At 61.0% G+C, this 21,326-nt stretch overlaps 1 protein-coding gene across 2 annotated transcripts in view; it reads right to left on the bottom strand.

The window, feature by feature from the left end:
* Col5a1 (collagen type V alpha 1 chain) overlaps nt 1-21,326 on the bottom strand; it is a 144,841-nt gene that overhangs the window by 41,453 nt on the left and 82,062 nt on the right. For both annotated transcript variants that reach the window (XM_047523900.1, XM_047523899.1), the window contains exons 20-33: nt 21,113-21,166; nt 19,390-19,434; nt 16,686-16,739; nt 16,048-16,092; nt 15,423-15,476; nt 15,155-15,199; nt 14,110-14,163; nt 10,761-10,805; nt 10,220-10,273; nt 6,569-6,613; nt 4,639-4,692; nt 2,576-2,683; nt 1,729-1,782; nt 833-886 (exon numbers count right to left, since the gene is read on the bottom strand). In XM_047523900.1, the coding sequence (XP_047379856.1) occupies nt 833-886; nt 1,729-1,782; nt 2,576-2,683; nt 4,639-4,692; nt 6,569-6,613; nt 10,220-10,273; nt 10,761-10,805; nt 14,110-14,163; nt 15,155-15,199; nt 15,423-15,476; nt 16,048-16,092; nt 16,686-16,739; nt 19,390-19,434; nt 21,113-21,166 (765 nt within the window). The remainder of the gene's footprint in view (nt 1-832; nt 887-1,728; nt 1,783-2,575; nt 2,684-4,638; nt 4,693-6,568; nt 6,614-10,219; nt 10,274-10,760; nt 10,806-14,109; nt 14,164-15,154; nt 15,200-15,422; nt 15,477-16,047; nt 16,093-16,685; nt 16,740-19,389; nt 19,435-21,112; nt 21,167-21,326) is intronic.

Genomic DNA, 21,326 nt, shown 5'->3' with positions numbered 1-21,326 from the left:
GGGTCTACCCTGCTGCATCCGCCAGGACACAACCGCTCTGTGCAGGACATTCCTGCAGAGCCACACGGGGCACTGCACCCACAGCTCTATGCGCTTGGGTAGTGGGGAGACAGCAGAGCAGAGGAGCCTGCTCTGTGGATGCCCCCACAGGTGGTGCTCTGTCCCCAGCACACCCATGGACCAAGCGGCTCAGAGACCCAGGGCCAAGACAACCTGCAGGCCTGACTGGCAATGCCCAGGCACCATGGCTCCATCAAGGAGCGTCCAGGGCAGCTCCTGCCAAGAAGGCCAAGGCCAGCAGGGACTCCACCTAAGGTTGGGGACATGGCTCTCTAGCCCAGTGCCCAGAAGGCCTTTGTTTAGCTGACAACCGCAGGACAGCAAGAGCACGGTGCCCTGGGCATGTGTGCAGCCTCAGCCACCCCCTGCTCACCAGGGATGACGCATCTGGAGATGGTCACTGCAGCTGGTCCAGAGGACTCCAGCCTGCTCAGGGAGCTGGTGGGCACCCTCGGAAGGCAGCTCCCGTCCCCCCTTAAAGCGGGCCTAGATAGGCGTCGCAGGCAGGAAGGGGAAGCTGGGCAGCTGCCTGGCGGGTGTTGACCAGAAGGCTCCGTCCCCAACACTCCTCCTCTGCTGCCCCTTCCTGTCACAGAGCCGCCACTCCAGCAGCTGCAAGAGCCGCCAGCACTGAGAGCTGAAGGCCAGGCCCAAGACCAGCCGTCTGGAAAGTGGTTTTGGTGGCAGGGTGGGGAGAAGTAAACAGCCATCGGGAGGAGCACCCGCCACACGCAAGGCAGAGAAGCGGCTGCCCCGCCAGGCCCGTCCTTACCCTGCCGCCCTTTTCTCCGTTGGCACCAGGGAATCCAGGGAATCCAATAGAACCCTGAAAGAGAGATTGGGGAGGAAGGAGGAGAGCTGGGCCAGGAGGGACCACCCTGCCTGCCCCACAGGGTGGAGCCCACGCAGCCCACAGCCGGACACCAGCTCCACCCAGCCCAGTGCGAGGCCCCCCACACCCACCATCCCCCTGAGCACAGGCGTGATGCCTACCCCCTCCACACCCACCCCGCACCCACCCCTCTACCCACTCAGCCCATGCTCAACGGCCCAACATGCCCTGAGCATCTCAGTCTCCAAATCTAAGCTCCGAGGCCGAGTCTAACAGACCCCTCCTTGACCTCCTCCCACACCCGAGGCTGCAGGACGCTGGCCCAACTGGGGAGAAGAGGGACCACCTACTCCGAGTATCGCCTGGCCCCCATGTGAGCACTGGCCTGTGGCCTGGGTCGCGACACCGCAAGCCTCAAACTGGAGCAGGCGCCTGGCGGTCAGGAAGGCAGGGGCTGGAGCCTCAGGGAGCCACGGCACCGAGCCCACGGGTGCGCTCCACCAAGCCCGCAAGTGAAGCGGGAGGACGCTGTTTCAGGAGTTGTGGCCATGGATGACCAGTGGGTGAAGGCCAGGGCAGACCACCAGGCCCCGCCGCCCACAGCCAGGCAGGTTCGCCCCCTCTCTGGAAGGCTCCACTTGTTGCCCAGGCTCCTCGTTTGAACTTGGCCAGATTAACACAAATGGCTAATAGAGACCACGGGAGCCCCAGCGACTGTATCACTCAGCTAAAGTCACAGAAGCCACCAGGGGTGGGGAACAGGCGAGAGAGCACTGGGCGAGGCAGGGAGGGGCCTCCCACACACCTGCCGGGACACCTAAGGCGGTTGAAAGTACCTTTGGTCCCTGCCTTCCTGGGTATCCTGGCAATCCGGGGACTCCGAGCTTTCCCTGGGGAAGAGAAAGAACACCCTCATCACATGGTGAGCAGGCATGTCCCCACAGTCTCCTCTGGGTGGACAGGAAGTCAACGGACCAGAGCAGGCGGCAGCATCCAAAGGCCAAAGGCCAAAGACCAGGGTCACAACAGAGTCCCCTGTTGCCCTCTGCAGCGGAACCTCTGAGCACTCACGGGATACAGTGGTGCCCCACAGTCCCTGCACTGACCCAAGAGCAAGGGCCCATGCCCACACACTCAGGGGCAAGCGTCCTTATCTGTGGCTGGTTCTCAGCCTCCTGCAGGAGCCCAGCCATGCAAGGCAGGGTGGGAAGTTTAGACATTTGCACACCCAGTCCTTCTGGTTAGAGGGACGAGGTGGGGCGGGGGGGCACCTCCCTCAGCTGGACAGGGCAGGCTGAAGAATGGCCGCCTACTGAGGGCTGTGCCTTCCTGCCGTGGTGGGGACAGGCTGCTCTCCCCAGTGCGGAGGCAGGAACTCTGGGACAGAAATGCTCTGTTTGGCTGGCAGAGCTCAGAGCCCCAGCTTGGTGGTGCTTGGGGCAAGATCTCCTCTGAGGACAGGAGAGAGCTCAGCAGGGCCAGGCTCGGGACAAGAAGAGGACCAGCCACTCAGTGTGCACAGCCGCCAGGAGGGGCGCAGGAGCAGAGATGGCCCACTCGGGACCCCACCACCCCACGCCAGGGGCAGGCTCAGCCAGAGGCCTGGGGCCATCAGCAGGGGCCTGAGAGCCTCGGTGGAACTCAGTCCTCCCCAGGCATGGCCCGGCACCCGGGGTCACAAACCTTCTCCCCCGTGGGCCCCAGAGGACCAGGATCACCATTGGGACCGCCACGACCCTTCGGGCCTTCGGGGCCATCTTCTCCCCTGGGACCAGGTGGGCCAATCTCCCCCTGCAATCAGAACAGAGGAGGTGAGGGGGACCCCATGGTCTCCGCCCGCTGAGGACTCCCGCACGGTCCTGTAGGCGAGTCTGGATGGAGGCCTCTTGTGGGGAGAGCCACTTGGCCTCCTGGCCTCACTCAAGCAGAGGGCCTGCTCCAGAGCCCATTGTGTGGCCGATCACGGGTCACTGCTGGATGGCCCTGCTGTCCCTCTGCGCCAAGCGTGCCCACTACATCCTCAAGGGTCCGCTCTTCCCAATTACCTTGTCCACGTCAAGGGCCTCTTGGCTGAAATGACTTGTAACCATGGAGGCTCTGAACAGCTGCTTCCCCGAATGCAGCAGGGCAGTGGGACAGGCCTTCTTCTGGAACCCCAGCACCTTGGAGGCGGGAAGCCCCTCACTGGGCAGCTAGCTGGCACACCCAGGGCACAGGAGGCCCCCAGAACACACGCCAGGGACAGCGGGCTTACTCCTGCCTTGTTTGACACCCCCAGGTGACAGGTGGGGAGGATGAGGGGACCTGGCAGCCTGCTGAGGCTGAGGACAGCACTGCTGGCTCTGAACGGCTGTCCTGGTGCTCTCGGTGGCCTGGGGCCAGTCCTCTGACCATCTGTTCCAAGAGCAGAACAGCTGGACAGCCCACACCAAAAATGTGCACAGCAGGGATGGGGACCCACAGCCTCCTTTGTCTGTGGGAGAACGGGACCCCCAGGACCTTCCTCCGTCCTCCTCACTAAGCCTCGGCGTCCGCCGAGTGCCAACGGCGTGCCAGTGCCAAGGAAAGCGTGACAGTGCCAGCTGCCCTGGTGGGGTGCGTCCTGCCCCTTCCACCCTCGTCTGGCCACAACCAGGGCCTGGCACAAGGACCTGGGGACATTCTGTGTTTAAGGCTGTGCTCTGTCACAGGGACCCCAAGCATGTGTGCTGAGTCGTCAGGCACAGGGTGAGGAGCTCCCGCGTGGGCTTCGGAGGCCCCTCCACTCCCAGGCACGGTCTGAAGGGACAGTCTCCAGCCAGGGCGTCAGTGAGACCTCCTGCCTGGAGAGCACGTCCTTCCAGCCACGTGCCGATGGCTTCTGGCACTGGCCTGCCAGGCGGGACCCAGTGCCAAGCACACGGGGCCTGTCACTCCGGCACAGTGTGTAAGGTGTCCTCAGGCCCCGCTTCGGAGGAGCTAATCACGGCAGCGGATGACAGGCCACGTCAGCAACAGATGTCCGTGCAGGTGTGTGTGCAGCTGCCGGCCGACTGTACCCCGGGGGGCAGCGCTTCCCTTCTGCCTGGGCGCTGGCTCCTCCTGGAGTTGCTGGGAACCAGCGGCAGCCACTACCCTAACCCGAGTTGCTCCTACGGCCGTCCTCGCTCTCCTGGCAGCACAGCGGTGCTCTGCCGGTGCCTGCCACTGACAGCCCCTGCTCTCCAGCGCAGCTTCCCCAGCGCTGGGGTTAATCATCCACAGAGATGGCCCAGGTGTCGGGGCTCCCCCCAAGGCCCAGCACCAGACTGTAGAACACCGGGTCACATGGGGGCGCCCGTCTTAGGGCTGAGTGGGGTATGGCCCTGCTGGTGACGGGCTGTGGCCTGGGTAGGTACTCTGCTCCAAGTGGTTCACGCCCATAACCTTGCCCTCCTCTTCCTGGCCACCCCTCCGCACCCCCCTGCACTCACAAACTGCTCCACTGGATCAGCCAGGAAGCCCCCAGGGACCCACCTGTGTGGGACGCAGGGCAGAGGGTTAGTGAGCACGGCTAACCCTTGTCCCCAGGTTCACACAGGGAAGCTGAGGGTGAGGTGAAGCCGAGCTGCAGAGAACCAGGCTCCTGGGCTCCAGACCGCCCGGCCAGGAACAGGAGGCCCCACAGAGGTGGCACTCCATTCCAAGAAGACTCTCCATGGCCACAAACCCTCACCCCTCCAGCAGGGACCCCATACCAGCCCTCCTGTCCCCAGCTGGACACTCACCCGATCACCCTTGATGCCCATGTCGCCTTTAAATCCAGGGAAGCCGTCTTCACCCTGGAGTGGGACAAGAGAGCACCCTGACCCACGGCAAAGTCCCCTCCCAGGCGCCGCTTCCCCACCCCACACTTGGCACAGAGAACCGCGACCTCAGACTGCAGCGGGAGCCCTGCATAGCGTGGCCTGTGCCCGGCCCTCGTGAAGCGTGTTGCCGCTGGTGCCCGGCAGCTGAGGCTACGGCCCTGCTGGTCAAGGGCCTGCTTTGCCTGTGCCGTCCTGCACGGCGGGGTGTCGTGAGCAAGCCCACGCCTTGGCATCGTTTCTCGGAGCAGCTCTGTGCCTCCTCTCAGCCCCGTGGGCTGGGAGTGGGTGAGCAGGCTGACGTGAGGAGGGGCCTGGGTCTGCTCAGGGGCATCGCAAATGAAAGCAGAAACAAGCTCTCAGACGGGGACAGGTCACTGGAAGCCAGGAAGAGGCAGCCCTGGCCTGTGGGGGAGCTGCACGCATTAGTGCCAATGGTGGATTTGGGGTTCTGCAAGGGAAGGTGTCAATTGCCAGTGACCTGCTGTCCCTTCAAACCCCTGGTCTGGACGTCCCCCCAGGAAACCACATAGCAAAAGCCCCTCTAGACTTCCACAGTGGGCACACCTGGTCCAGGGAGAGGGGCTGCGTCTCCATCCAGAAGGAGGGACAGGAGGTATCTGAGGACTCAGCCCCTGCTGCCCGCAGACTGGCACACCTCTCCACCCAGCGGCAGCCCCAAGACCCCCATCCGCAGTGTTCAGGTAGTGCCCACGGTTTGTCAGCAGTGGCCAGAGTCTGCTGGAGTGCCAGGCCATGGCTCCCTGCCACCCCTCCCACCCCTCCCAAGGCCCCTAAGGACAGCCCAGGGACTGTCCTGGCAGGATGGTGGCCTCTGAGTGATGCAATCACATCCACCCATGCAGTCCTGTTGCAGGCAGGACAAAGCTGGGACTCTGAGAGGCCACCTTCAGAAGGGTGGACAGTCCCCTGCAATGGACCCACCCTAGGAACCAGTGGGATGGGGATTCTGAGACTTGGGCTCTGACAGTAACCTGCTGGAGGGGACACCTGCCTCTAAGGGACTGTGCTTGCCCCTAAGACCAAGGATACCGGTGGGCACCATCCTGGGACAAATAGCTCAGCAGCCCCAAGTCCCCTGGAATGCAGGCCTAGGGTCCTGCCTTGGGAGGGGCCGGGGCCACACAGTCCTAGAGCCACAAATAGCAAGGGCCTGGATGGTGGTGCTGATCCTCCTTCCAGAACTGAGAGGACAGACGTGGCCAACCCATCTGCTCACGGCTAATGACATGGCTACTGCTGGCCACTCTGACCCTGGCCAGCACACGGTGCCCTATCTCAGATTTTTATTAACCAAATGACACACACAGGCCCGGTCTGCACCCATGACGGGCACACGGCAGCATGCTGAGCAGGGGCTGTGCTGACTGACGCTGCCCAGGCATGCTGTGCCCGCGTGCGCCCTCCCAGCCAGATGGGCCTGCAGGCAGGCTTCCCGCCTGGCCCAGCTCTGCCGCAGGAGCGCGAATCCCTGCAGCTGCTGGGCTGCCCAGGGAGCACCTAACTGCTGAGCCCTCGGGCACTGGCCGGCTGCCTGGGAGGACACGAGGTGGTGCTGTGCGCGCTGCCTGTGGGTCTGGGCCAGCACCCTGGGCACGGGCGTGCACCCGACGATGCGCTGGGCCCTCCAGGACACATCACGACCCTGGGGCCTGCCGCAACTGACTCATTCTCCTGCCGCAAACGCACTTCCCGCACAGGGATCTGCTGCCCTCAGCACCCTGAACCCCACCCTCAATCAGCTATCAGCACAGCCACTGCTGTGGGCCACCCAGCGGTTCTTGCCCTGGCCAGGCTGGGCCACAGCTAGAAGGCACAGATACTCACTCACCTTCTCGCCCTTGGTGCCCTTCAGACCACGGATACCATCCGCCCCCTGTGCAGGGAGAACAAGAAGAGAGCGCATGAACGCCAGCCTCTGCTGAGCCTCGAGAGGCGTGAGGCCCCACGCCAAGAAGGCTGCGAGCAGCCAGCCCTCACCCGTGAGCTCCTCCCACAGGGCCCACCTCAGGAGGGAGAGGCTGCTGTGGCCTCGGAGGCATCTCCTGTCCTCACACTCACTGTCCCTGGCCCGTGTGAGGCCCAGAGTGTCCACAATTCCTAGCCCGGCCTCTGCTTTGCCCCTCTGTGCAAAAGACCCAAACTGTCCCTGCGCTCGACCCTGAGCTCTGGATCTGCCTTGCCAAGGTCCCACCACCTGCTGCCAACACACCCGCCTAACGACCCGCCTCTTCACTGTGCCCTGGAGTCCTGAGGAGGCACCAGGACTGGCTCTTGCCTCTGGTAGCAGCCCAGACTTGGTCCTGCCTCAATTCCCTCCTCTGGAAGTGGGGAGGGTGACAGTCCTTCCTGCTGTCTGCTGCGGGGAGGGGACACCTGCACGGCCTCGGGTGCCCCATGCGTGTTGGCCACGAGACACCGATGGTCTTGATTCTGCATCATCTGAGTGCAGTGTTATAACGTCCACTAATGGTGTGACCATCAAGTGCCTGGGAGCAGCCAGGACACGTCTCCCCTCTGCCACACCCCACTCAGGAGCAGCGACCTGCCCCCCACGACATTCCCACTGGGTCCAGCACCCCGACTGGTGGAGGGGAAATCTGGGGAATGGACTGAGGATGGTGGCAACCTTGTGGACAACACCTCTTGACCTCAGCCCTCCACACAGGTGACTTTAACTGGCCAAGCCACATCCTCTGAGGACCCAGGGGCTGCTGGTCACCCTCCTGTGGACAGAAAGTTCCACAGACTTGGTTCTCAGCTCTTCCCTGAGGCCTGGAAAGGGCTGGAGAGGGGGGGATGGAACCTACACCTCAGAGGCAGGGACCTGGCTTGGGCACCTGGAGGGACAGCAAGTGTGACTTGGCAAGGCCCTCGGTTCCACCGCCCTGGCTGCGAGGTGCTGGGTGCTATGCGGGCAGAGGCAAGGCACAGGGCTCACCTGAGACCCCGACAGCCGTGGCCTTGGAGCCCGGGACACAGGGCCAAGCTCTTGCCTGCCCAGCTCTGGACGCTGCCTCGGGCACAGAGCAGAGGCATGGGAGGCCACAGGCTCAGACCAGCTCTCCTTGTTCACTCAACCTAACCCCAGAAACACCAGCAGCCAGTGCCCCGGATCCTCGGAGGCAGCGGCGACAGCATAGGCCCAACTCCAGAGGTACCTGCTCACACCTGAGCCTCGTGGCTCAACAGGAGCTGACCCCAACAGGGGGAGGAAGCCCACCATGCCCGTGTGCCACAGCCACGTCCACAGGGCAGCCTCTGCAGCCTGCTGCACATGCCCTCGCCCCCCGAGGGCCCCAGCACCAGGGAGGTGATGAAGGCCACGGTCAGTCTCCAAGCACCGCGTGGGTTGCTGGCAGGACACCTTCTGCCAAGCCGTCCTGGTCAGAAGCCCCAAAGGAAAGGGAACAGCAGGGCCACTGGGCTGGCACCTGGGGCGCCTGCTGTCTCAAGCTCCCGGGCAGCTGGTGGAGCAGGACCAAGGCTGCAGCATCAGAACCTGCAAGGCAGACCTGGGAGGGGGCTTGTGAAGACCAAGGTGTGGCTGGAGAGTAGACGGGACGGCGGCACTGCACCCGGGTTGAGCCCTCACCGAGCTCAGTGCTGAAGGCAAGGTGACGCAGGCTTCCATCCCTGGCCCTCGACTGGCACACGCCTTTGCCTCCCGCCTAAACTCCTGGCACAGCCTTCCCCTCCTGCGGGGGCTGGGGACAGCGCCCCTGGCCACGCCTTTCTGAAAACAAGGGCGAGACCAGAAGTCCTGCCACCGTGGGGCCCACAGTGGGACCAAGCGGCACTGCTCGTGCTCCGGGCTGGGCCGTCACCTGATGGGGGTGGTCAGCAGCTCCCCAGCTGGTGCCCCTCCCCAGTCATCAACTATCGGCCCCGGTTGAAATCAGCCTACGGGGGAATCCGTTAGGTCCGGTGGGCCGGCACCTGGGGAGGGGGCTTCGGCAGCCAGGAAAGCGGTGGGGAAGGAGCCCCTCCGCCGCAGATGCGGAGACGCCCAGAGAGGACAGGTCTGGGGGGGCCTGGGTGTGCATTCACACTGGGGTCTTCTGGGAACCCACCCGGCGGCTGCGCCTGAGTCCAGGTGATTTGATTTTGCCCAGGATCAAACTCTGGCCCCCAAAGGGCAAAACAGAGAGAAGCTCCAAGGTTAAAGGTCAGTGAAGGGAAATGGATGCCTGGGAGCCTGCTGGGCCAAAGCCGGTGACCCCAGAATGCACATGGTGACACCTAAAAACCAGGGTGATGGTGGCATGGAGGCCAGGGTTGGGCACAGCTCAGTGCTGGGCACATGCTTGGCATGCTCAGGTTCTGGGTTCTACCCCAGCACCAAAAAAAAGAGGCCTGGGGCGCTCTGGGGACGGGGTGAGGAAGCGCCTTCTAAGAAGCAGCGAGCCTCCGACACAGGCCTGCGCCCCTGGACATCCTGGCCTCCTGAAGGGCAGTGAGAAGTGACTCTCCGTGGCATGACAAAACCCACCGGGCTTGCTGCAGGAAAGCTTCCAGGAGACGCCTGACCCACGGGAGGGTGGCTCTTTGGCTGCTCTCGAACTCGTGATGACTTTGGCACTCAGGCACAAAGGTGGGACGCTTGACTAGGAATCAGCAAGTCTGTGTGAGTCCTGCCTGGGCATCAAGTTCAGTGGGATTTGGGTCCCAGAGTCTCCAGGGAGGCTGGACGAGGACCAAGCTCTGCACACCACGCAGACCAGGAGCAGGGCAGGGAGATCAGACACCCGTTCACACAGTCATTTCACATAGTGTGTGTGTGTGTGTTTACTCTTATATCAAGTTAAAATCATTCTGAAGGACAGAATCGCCTTCGTGTTTTGCGGAGGGGAGGCCTGGCACTTCGAGACACTGCGACGTCGTGGTTCTGGGAGACCCAGCCCGCACACATCCTCTGGGCACAGCTGTGCAGCCTGCCCAGGGAGCCATGGCAGACCTGGTCGGTGCTGGGGCAGCAGGACCACGCTGAGGACGTGCTCAGGAGCTCTGTGCCCATCTCACAAGGTTGCAGGCATTTCCACACGTGAGTAAGTGGTCACCTGCACGTCTGTCTGTCAAGAGCTCTGTCCTGCCTGCTGTTGCCTTCCATTCTCACCCTTCAAACATGCAATCCGCTCCAAGAAATGTTTCCGAGCTTCCCTGCGCAGGGGCCCGGTGCTCTGCCCCAGCTGATGCTGCTGGACTTGGGGCACGGGCACAGTCAGGGACATGCAGGGCCAGCGAACGCTCTCCTGTCCCACAGACGGCAGCACTTTGTCAGGCTGACTGGAAATTGTGCCCTGCCCCGAATCTGCCCTTCTTGGTGCTGGCGAGTCACAAGTCCCCTGCCTGACGGAGCACCAGGCTACTCCAGGACCAGGGGAAGGGAGGTTCAGCTACAGAGGAGCTCCCCAGAATCAGCCAGGCCAAGTCACCCCTGCCCTGACCTCCAGGAAGACAGGGATGCATGGGTTCCTCTCACCTTGACTCCTCGGGGACCTGGGTAACCAATGGGACCCTGGGGGCCAGGTGGACCCTAAAACCAAAGAGAAAAGGCCATCAGCTCAACTTAGGCAAGGCACCTGGGTAACTGCAGCCAACTCCCGGGTCCCTAAGTGAAAGACGGGGGCTGGTTTCCACCAGCGTCTGATCCCAAGAGGCCTGTAGGGGACACCAGGGCACCTGCCCCAACGGCACAGGCAGCAGGTAGTGTCCTGGGATGAGAGGGGATACCCCAGCACTCCACCAGCATTGTGGGAGTGAGGGAGGGCCCAGGAGCAAGACCGGCCGAGGCAAGGACGGAGCTGCCACCAAGAAACATCCCACCCGAGGGGCCGCAGGGAAAGCAGCAGGCTTCCTGCCAAGGACGAGGAAGGGATGTCCCTCAGCAGCTGGAGGGCTTGCTGATAAGCCTCCAGAGCTCACAGGGCAGGTCTCTTGGGAGGCACCCTCCTGCCTCCAGCCCCAGCCCAGGACCTGTGCAGCCAGTGCAGCTGGGGCAGTGGGCTGCGGCAAGTACCCACCTGGCCTCCTTTCTCTCCTGGAGGGCCTTCTTTGCCAGGGTGGCCCTGTCACAAAAGAGAAAGCCTCCATGAGTCAGTGCCACCTCCAAAAGCAGCTTCCCTCAGGCTTCCTGGCCAATGAGGGCATTGCTAAGGTCACCAGCCAAACGAGCTGAGACCAGACTCCAGGACCAGCAAGGCCCACGCAGTCTGCAAGACTGAGCCCTGAGTGCAGGGACCCAAGGGGAGCAGGCAGGCTGGGCAGGCAGTCTTGTCATCTCACTGAGGGTCCCAGATGTCCAGGTCTCCACGTGGGTGCCTCCAGCCACACCCCAGGGGCACCCAGGAACTCATGAAGGTGAGGACCTGCTCTGGGGAAGCACTCAGGTCCCCTGGTCACCTCTGCCTACCTGGGCTGGGCCAGTTCTGTTCTCAGGAACATGCCTGCCTCTGACTTTCCAACCCCGGTGGTCCCTAGGTGTGACACCTTGAGTTCACGACTGGTGAGCTGAACATAGGCCGCTAAAGACAGATCAGTGCCCACCAGGTGGAGACAGTACAGGGAGGTCATGCGGGGGTGGGGCTGGCTGGCAGGTGGGTCTGATTCTACCCCCATGTATCCCCAACCTGCTGTGCCACCTGGGGTCAGCCACTCTCCCTCTCCGGGCCTGCACCTCCTCACATGTCTAATGAGAGGGGTGGCGATGCCTTCAGCTCGCAGGCTTTACAGATCTGGGACTCTCCCTCTAGACACCGCAGCGCTGTGGAGACCAGGGTCCTCTCCTGGGGAGTGTGGGTGTCCTTATGGTATTAACGGTAGGAGCCGAGCTGATGCCTTTGCAAACAGCCCATCACCACAGCAAAGAGAGTCCCAGTGGAGAGCTCCCCTGGGGTCTGTGGCCGGGAGGCTGGGCGGCCTTGAAGGACACGCAGGTGGAGTGGACCTGCCTACTGCTCTGGCCCCAAGGGGACAGGCTTGGCCACCCCACCTTCCAGGAACGATGTTCACACTCATGGTGAACATCCTTCACATCATGGTGGCCCTGGTTCAGGGTGGCAGGCTGGACCCAACCAGAGCCAGGGAGGGGGTCCTGGCTCGGCCGCCCTGGGTCACCTCCTCTGTCTCCAAGGCCCACTGCAGAGGTTCCGGTAAGGAGCCAGGCAGGAGGCATCCGAGTCGCCTGGGGAGCCTGCCTCCTCTGCCTGCACTCTAGGAGAGGAGCTGGGGTCCGGGCACCGAGAACTCTCGTATTCACCATCCACGCCAAGTCTGGTGGGAGGCAGAGCGGAGCGCAGTGCCGGGCCTCTGCGAGGCCAGGCGGGCCCTGCTCTGCCTACAGGGCTGCCTTTTCCCAGTATCCTGCCATGAGCATCACTTCCAAAATGGGAAAATAATAAGCTTAAATTATTTGCATTTGACATTTTTTTGATTAAAAAAGTAATATGTGTTCATGGCAGACAATCAGGCAGGTGGGAAGGATACGAAGCTCCTCAGGGCCTCGGCAGCCGCAGCCACACGCCTCCCATCTGCCCACGGGCCAGCCCACGGGCCAGTAGAGTCGGCTTAACTCAGGAACTAGGTTGTGAGCGCTTCCGCTCCTCGCCGGATTTCTGCTGAGTCGACGTTTACTGACTCCATACTATGCCAGGGACCCTGGGGCGCCCCCCGCTCCCCCGTGGCGGGAGAACGACTTAAACACCTGCACCTGGGTGCTGTGCGGCCTCAACTGCCTCCCGCTTCTTCGCCCATTTGGAATCAACCTCCCTGACTCCAAAGTCAAAACCAGCCAGCACAAGAGCAAAGGAGCAGTGGCCCTGGTGGGGGTGCGGCCAGTGCTACTGCGAGGACAGCTCCTCCCATCTCCCCTCTCGACACACACAGGAGGGGCTGCTTCTGGGGCAGCCCAGGGCCTTCCTGTCCACCTGTGGTCCTGCTGTGAGCACGCCACATGCAAGTGTCCGCCTGTGGCCTGGGGAGCTCAGGAGTGGGGCAGAATGGGGAAGGAGGCTGCTTTCAGGCACCATTCTCTGGAGGTCTCCATGTGGGGACCAGGCTGAGGCCCAAGAGGGCACACCTGGGAAGGGCGTGGGGCTGGCCATGAGCCCAGGGCACGCCTGGCCTGCTGCAGAAAACACACAGGAGGAAGGATGCCAGTCCCAGACCCATGATGAGACCCCCGGAGATGAGATGGGTGGCTCCATGTCACCATCGGGTTGACCTTCCTGATTGTCTATAACAAAATGTCACTTTTATCTTTACAAAATGCAGTTAGATTAAACAAAGGATTCACAAGTGACGCCCTGGAGAAGATGAGCTGCTTAGTACCCCAACTCCCACATGGCTGAGCCCCTGCACATCCCCACACAGGTCCCCATGGAGGTGCAGCCACTGCAGTTCATGTGCTCAGATCAAAAAGGGCAGTTTGTGAGTCTCAGACTCACTGGGCCAAATGATCCTGGAGCGCAGAGACAGGTGCCTGGTAAAGAGTCACCCATTAGTGGTTGACATACTTAACTTTCTTGTGTAGTTTTTAATGGTGTTATTAAAACAATAAAATCCACTGTCTTAAATAATTAATTAGCTAATCTTGTTTTCTGAAATGGGCTCTCTTTCAGCAGTAGCTGAAAACTCTTAAAAATTCCCAAATTAGCTGGGCGTGGTAACGCATGCCTGCAATCCAGCAGCTCAGGAGGCTGAGACAGGAAGATGGCAAGTTCAAAACCAGCCTCGGCAACTCAGTAAGGCCCCAAGCAATTCAGCAAGACCCCGACTCTGAATAAAGTATATAAAGAGCTGGGGATGTGGCTCAGTGTGGGTTTAATTCCTGGTAAACAAAAACAAAAACAAAAACAAAAAAAACCCAAGCCCAACCAGCCCCACCCCACAGGCAGAGGGCTAGGTGTAGACAGGGGACTCACACGGCGCGGTGCGCACACAGGATGCCGAGGGGCTCCACCTCCCCCACCTCCCCTTCCACATGGCTCGGCCACACGCGGGACTTGCTGCTGACAGGGCTGCACACTGGGCTCCCATGCTGGCCCACCACCCGCCCCACCCCATGCGTGGATAGGAGAAGCATGGCCAGCCCATGGCGGCCGGCGTCCAGCCCAGCCCTCTTCACAGTTCCAACCTCAGTGACCGAGAGGCACACCCTAGGAACAGCCGACACTGCCACCTGGGCAGCCCCCACCCTCCACAGGGGCAGATCTGGGGAGCATGTCCAAGACCCAATAGTTCTGAGCAACAGGCTCAAGGCCAAAGGGGCGTCTGTCAACACGGAGGGCAGGTGGGGACCTCCAGTATTGTCCCCAGAGCCGGGGGTCCCGGCGCCCTACCCTGGGGTGGGGGTGGTGTGGGCAGGCTACTCACCGGGGGTCCGTCAGCGCCAGGCATTCCTGGGAGGCCTGGTTTACCCAGGGGACCCTAGAAGAAACGGAGTCCATGGGGATGCGCCCGTGGGTTTACCTCACCCCTCGGCCGGCTTGCCCAGCCCTCGCTGAGCCCCAGGTTATTTTTCTGCCCCAAGAACGTCTGCTGAGGAGCTTGCTCAGAGGCCCTCTGCTCTACTGGTCACAAAGAATCCGGCCCCCAGAGCACCCAAGGAGGAGCCCCACCTCCTGCTGTCGCCAGAGCTTTGGCTTCATCATGGGAACAAAACCCCAACCCACCGAGTGCTGCACCCTCTCCCTGACATCCCCTGCCCACACGCCAGCTCTCCTGGGAGCCTTCCAGGAGCTCTCCTCTGCTCCTCACCAGGGGTCTGTTCATGCCTCTCCCCGCCCGCTGGCAGGGCCTGGTAACACAGCCACAGTGTCACTGATGGGCATCCCATGCTGCACATAGACGGCCTACGCCCAGCGACCATCTGGGTTGGAAGCAGCCCTCCCAGGGATTCTGGGTTCTCAGAACCCAGTGCCCATGCCCTGTGGTTCTTGGTGGTGCTGGCCAAGGTGCCGCGCACCCGAAATGCCCAGGCTGGGATGAGCCTCCGGCTGAAGAAGACCCAGGCCCCAACCCTCGTGTCATGCCTGGCCTCAGTGGGTGCTGGGGGTGAATTTAGGGTTGCCAAACTTAGCAAAGCAAAACTAAATAAAAAGCAATCACAAAACAAGATGCCCAGTTAGCTCCGAGTTTCAGATCAACACAGCTCAAACGTAACCATGTGTCCTATATTTTGTATTCTTGCCAAATCTGGCATCCCCAAACAGAGCTGTAAGTAATGAAAGAATGAAGTGAATTTATGAATCAACACAGGACGGAGATCCAAGATCTTCCCCACGGTTGGCTTGTCACTTCCCAGGGGCTGAGCTGTGGCACCTCCTGGGGAGCACAAGGCGCACACAAGCTGGTGAGGCCAGCTGGCCTCCCAGGCCTGCACCAAGAAGTCCCTCAGGCCCAGCTGGGGCCCACCTACCTTTTCTCCTGGAGGGCCGATTGCACCCTGGGGGCCTGGAAGACCCTGTGGGGAAGAGCCAGGCAGAGCTGAGAAGGGCAACTCGGAGCCCCTCCGGTCTTCCTCCCACCTTCCCACTGACAGGCACCAACCCAGGTTCCAGTCCCATCTGCTTGAAGTGGGGACAGTGACGTGGGGGGCAGAGTTCAGTCCGTCACACCCGAGTGCTGGCTGGAGACCCACAGCTCCCACTCCTGATGCCCCAGAGCCACCTCCCCAGGACACTTACCTGGGCACCAGGGTTACCCTGCTGTCCGGGGGGGCCAGGCTCTCCCTGGGGGCCCTGTGGGGAACAAAGCACAGCCCTGAGAGGGCTCAGGGAGGGGAGCCGAACCCACCCAGGTTGGGCTGCCCCTCCCAGCCCCCATCCTCTCCACGTGCTCTTAGCTCCCGACAGCAGTGCCAGGAGCCCATGTGTGGGGACAGCCTAGCAGAAAGAGATGGGGGTCCCACAGAGAGCAGGGCCAGGGTGGCACCTGGACCAGAGCCTGGGAGCGCAGTGTGCTCTGCAGACATGTCCCCACCCCTCCCAGGCAGGAGTGCACAGAGGGAGCTGGGACGGTCACCAGTCCTCCTGTCCTGCTGAGGTCTCCCAGTGCTCTCGGAAAAGGACTCATCTCCTAATGGCACTGTCACAGCTCCTCCAGAACAGGAAGGTGGCCTCCCTCTGAACCTCCCCGACTCCAGCAGCATGCAATGGGCAAATACCAACTCGGTGTTTAGCACCGGGCACTCTGAGCCTGACCCCTGCTCCCGGTTGCCAGCTGCCGTGGACAGTGACAGAGCGCCCAAGCTGGGCTCAGGGAGCCCACAGCTGTCACCACGAAGCCCAGCCTTGGGAGCCCCAGACTCACCACATTTCCTTTTGGGCCTGGTTGACCATCCATACCCGTTACGCCCTATGGGAGGTTTAAAAGGAAAAGATACAGATAAATCAACAATCCTCAGAAAGAAAACCATCCGGCGTGGCTCCGCTGCCCGCCACGGTGCATCCGAGGGCAGCCCCTGGGAGGAGTGGAAGGCTTGATCCTAAATCCCTTCTGCAGAAAGTCCACTGATCACACCCAAGCACCTGGCCAAAGACGAGCTGAGCTGCCTGCCCCTGCATCTATGGGCAAGCGTGTTCTAGAAGGGGCTCAGGTGGGCTGAGAAGGTGGGGCAGGTCCAGCCCCCAGGAAAGAGTCCCCTGGGAACCGGGCCCCTGCCTCCTTCCAGAACATGCACAGGAGCTGCTGGAAGGTAGGTGCTGTGTGACAGAGGGTGGGCGGAAACATGAAGGGACAGGCAGGAGCCAGCTCGCCTGGCCAGCCGCCACCCCCAGCCTCAGGCTCCACCCTCTGTGTGAGCATCAGTGACCCACGCCCCTCGCACCAGCAGCAGGCAGTGTGCAGAATGATCAGCATGCATTTGCTGTCCCAGTGCCCAAAAGGACCACTAGCTGGGTCTCCAAGGCTGTGATAGGGACACCATGACATGAGGTGACAGGACTTACAGGAGGTCCTGGAGGGCCTGGGGGTCCCTTTGGGCCAAGCAGACCACGTGGCCCCTGCAAGAAGAAAGAGCAAGGAGTCAGACTCGGCAGAAGTCCGGGCCCTTGTCCCCAGGCCCACAGATCCTGTGCTCCACAGCCTGGCTCCTTCCAGGGCGTGGCAGGTGACGGATCTCAGGGAGACTGGCCCAGATGCCCTCTCACCCTGCTACCTCTCCTCACCCCCTCCTCTCCACCCTGGTGCTGGGAATCAGAGGCAGGGTGCCTGGGACTCAGGGCATCGTCTTTGACACCTGCTGGGGGACAGGCATGACCAAAGCTCCCCGCTAGAAGCACCACAGCTATATCCCACTGCATGGGGCCCTTTGTCCAGTTCTTGTTATCGGCTTGGTCTTGAATCCCTCTGCACAATGACATGAGCTGTTATTTCTGGTCTCGCAGAATCTCAAGTGCAGGGAGCAGGGTCAGAAGAAACTTGCTCTCTGATGGGAATCCCAGGATCTTGTCCCAGTGGCCATTCTGGTCATAAGCCACACATGGCCCCAAGAGCTAGAGGGCACAATCCCAAGGCACCTGCCATCTAGGGAGGCTCACATAACTTTACAGTGAGCGTAGAGTCCCTGTCTGCCACAGGGTGGCTCACACCCACCCTGGCACAGGTAGATCATGGCACCTTTAACCAAAGCACTTGGATTTCAAGTACCCCTAATTTTGACAGAACCTTTCCAGATTCAGTGGAAGAGAATCCACTGCCTCTTACATGTTTTCTCCATTATTTTAATACCTAGTCATATAAATGTTTTCCAGAAGCTAATAACCCAGAAGGCAACACTTAGACACGTGCTAAGGAAAGTGGTGCTGATGGATTCTCCTTAGCGGCTAATCAGACATCCAAGGGATAATTTAGTCCCAGTGAATCTGCACACGCCGACCCTATGCTCTCCTCTACCCAGCATTTGCAATATTTCTCATCAATTAGCATCGCCAGATGCAAACAGCCGCCTGACTTGGGTAACGAGAAGAGAGGCTTCAGAGCACCATCGGGGAGAAGTAATTAACGTCCTTTTATCATTGAGGAAATCTGCTTTGGGCCTAAATATGCGCCAGCTGAGGGAAGAGACCTCCCCAGCCTGGGGGTCGACAGGGCATGTTGCTCTTGGCTCCGCGAGGGAAAGAGCACTGGTCAGAACTGGGGCCCTGAGCTGATTCAGGCCTGTGCCTGCCCCCAGGTACCCATCAAGGCAGAAATATGCAGACCCACCATGATGCCCCTGGACGCCCACCACAATGTCCCTAGGCATCCACCATGATGCCCCTGAATACCCGCCCTGATGCCCTTGGACGCCCACCATGATGTCCCTAGGCATCCACCATGATGCTCCTGGACGCCCACCAGGATGTCCCTAGGCATCTACCATGATACCCCTGGATGCCCACCATGATGTCCCTAGGTATCTACCATGATGCCCCTGGACGCCCACCATGATGTCCCTAAGCATCCACCATGATGCTCCTGGATGCCCACCACAATTTCCCTAGGCATCTACCATGATGCCCCTGGACGCCCACCATGGTGTCCCTAGGCATCCACCATGATGCCCCTGGACGCCTACCATGATGTCCCTAGGCATCTACCATGATGCTCCTGGACGCCCACCATGGTGTCCCTAGGCATCCACCATGATGCTCCTGGACGCCCACCATGGTGTCCCTAGGCATCTACCATGATGCCCCTGGACGCCCACCATGATGTCCCTAGGCATCCACCATGATGTTCCTGAACACCCACCATGATGTCCCTAGGCATCTACCATGATGCCCCTGAATACCCACCATGATGTCCCTGGACGCTCACCATGATGTCCCTAGGCATCTACCATGATGCCCCTGGACGCCCACCACGATGTCCCTAGGCATCCACCATGATGCCCCTGAATACCCGCCATGATGCCCCTAGACGCCCACCACGATGTCCCTAGGCATCCACCATGATATTCCTGGGCGCCCACCATGATGCCCCTAGGCATCCACCATGATGTTCCTGGACACCCACCATCATGCCCCTGGACACCCACCATCATGCCCCTGGACAACTGCCATGATGCCCTGGATGCCCACCATGATGCCCCTGAATACCCGCCATGATGCTCCTGGACGTCCACCACAATGTCCCTAGGCATCCACCATGATGTACCAGGTCACTCATCATGATGCCCCTGGACACCCACCATCATGCCCCTGGACACCACCATGATGCCCTGGATGCCCACCATGATGTCCCGAGGCATCTACTATGATGTTCCTGGTCACCCACCACGAGGCCTCTGAACGCCCACCATGATGTTCCTGGATTCTCGGCAAGACGGCCCGGGATGCCTTTTGTTCCCGGAGTGATACCTGGGGGTACCCATGGCTGTTATTCTCATACTCCTACCACACTGCTGCTCCTGGGTGCCCACTGCAACCCTCCAGGGCCTGGGCTTCCTCCTGCAGGGAGGGCTGGTGTGCTCTCTCTAGAGTCTCCAGCCCCATAAGGTGGTCTCTCCTTTCCTTCACAGGGAAATCCAGGGTTTGTCTCTGTCCTCAAGGCTGAGCTGCTTTAATCTGAACTCCACGGAGATCCCAGACCCTTCTCCAGAGGCAGCTTCAACGTGCAGCCCATCTCCACACTGACCACGCCCAGAACCCCACCCTTCAGCAGACTTACGGGCTCCCCTGGCAGCCCCCTGGGCCCGACTTCTCCATCGTCACCCTGTGGAGGAGAAGAAAGTGAGGTTTTAGGGACAAGCTGTGAGGCTGGGACACCCAGAGACAATTTTCCCTTCTGTTTTGGAATAGGGTTCCCTGGCTGGGGCAGCTCCAGTGTATGCCAGATTTACTAGTCCTGTAGGACCAGGAAAGCCCAGAGCGCCCTCACCCCAGGGAGCAGCAGGGGCGCAGACGCTGCAGGTGACAGGTGAGGCTCTGAGAAGCCTGGCTCAGGAGCTCACAAGCCACAGCCGCGGTGAAGGGCAGCTGGGCAGAAAACTCACTGAATTCAAAGGTCTTGGTTACCCTGGTGAATGACGGAAACTGGGAAAGCAGGGACATCAGGGAGAATCTGTGATTCTCTTCACAAGAGCCCTGGCCGCTGCCCAGGGAGCCTGAGGTCTCTTCCAGAGCCCAGAGGAGCCCAAGGGCAAACCAAGAAGAGCCTTTGCTCTTGGCTTCAGGCAGGAGCGCTCCCTGGCTCCCCCGGCTCCTGGCTGGAGCTAAGCCAGCTTGCTGCTCCCCCACGGTCACACTTTCTCCTGCCTTCCCCACGCATGCGAGTAAGCATGCACACTGGCCACCTGCACACGCTCACACCCAGTCAGGCACACTGATGCATGCACACCAAGCATGTGCAAGTATGTGCACACATGCACACACACACACCCTGTGCAAAGACATGCTTGCACACACACACACACACACACACACACACACACAGCCATGAGCATGCACACATATGCACAAGAAGCACAGGCATCTGGAAGGATCCTTCTCTCCTTCCTCATCTTACAGCAGACTGTGCTGAGGCCCAGACATGGAAGGTGCCTTGACAAGGTTGGTCTGAAAGTTGGTGAAACAGAAATGCCACTAGAGCTGGTTCCTCCAGCGCCTGCCTGCGCCTCTCATTCCCCCAGGGCTCTCAAACCTCCTCAATTGTCCCTAACGCCCAGGGAGGCTGTCTGGTGACAGAGGCGTGGAAGGGAGTGGTGTGCAAGCCCACAGTCACCTGCATCCTCTGTCACACATGACTGTCCTGTGGTCTAGAGGTGGCACGGCCTCCAGCCCCCATGGGGATGCGCGTGACAGAGACCTCTGGGTGCAGAGACCCAGCTGAGAAGCCGGACTACAGCCAGTACTCCCACACGTGGGGCAGGGCTCCAGCCCTGCTCTGCTCACATGCTCAGTCACTTGCCCTCCCTACCCCCAGGGCGGAGGATGATTATGCCCCACATCCCTGCAGCTCCAACCCTTCCCCAGAGAGCGCTGGCTTCCCGCACGCCTCCCCCGGCACCTCATGGGTGAGACCAGTGAGATGCAGAGCTCATTAAGCCGCTGGCACTTTCCCTCCCATGTGATCTGGGGCACCTGCCTCCCGCAATTAGAGGTGCTCTTTCTGAGACCTGTGACAGGTAGAAGCCACTCCTGGCCTCTCCCCATTAGTGGGAATGATAAAGCCAAGTCAAGTCTGTGACTTGCTCTTATCTCGGACGCTCCGCGGCCCCTCCCCGCGGCCACGGCACTCCGAATCAGACTCCTCCCCTTCCTCCTCTAGGCCGGCCCTCCCGACACAGGCCAGGGCACTTCCGCCGCAGCTGGCATTTTATCTGCAGCTTTCCTGCCAAACTCTCTGGGGAGCAGGGCAGCACCGGCAGCTGAAGAGGTGACAGGCCACCTACCCTTTCTCCGTCGTCTCCTGGAGGTCCTGGAGGGCCAGAAGGGCCAGGGTCACCCTAGGAATCAACAGGGGCAACGTCAGTCTCTCCTGAGCAGCTCGCCCTCAGTCCTGTCAAGCCCTGGCTTCCTGGTTCTCCAATTCTGGTCCTGGAAATCCCCAGCCCTCGAGGGCCATCCAGGGCGGGAGGTTCCCGGAGGTCGGGTGTGCTGAGTGGC

This window comes from Sciurus carolinensis, chromosome 14 (genome assembly GCF_902686445.1).
Source record: "Sciurus carolinensis chromosome 14, mSciCar1.2, whole genome shotgun sequence".
Lineage (NCBI taxonomy): Eukaryota > Metazoa > Chordata > Mammalia > Rodentia > Sciuridae > Sciurus > Sciurus carolinensis.
This window is presented reverse-complemented; position numbering and strand designations above follow the sequence as displayed.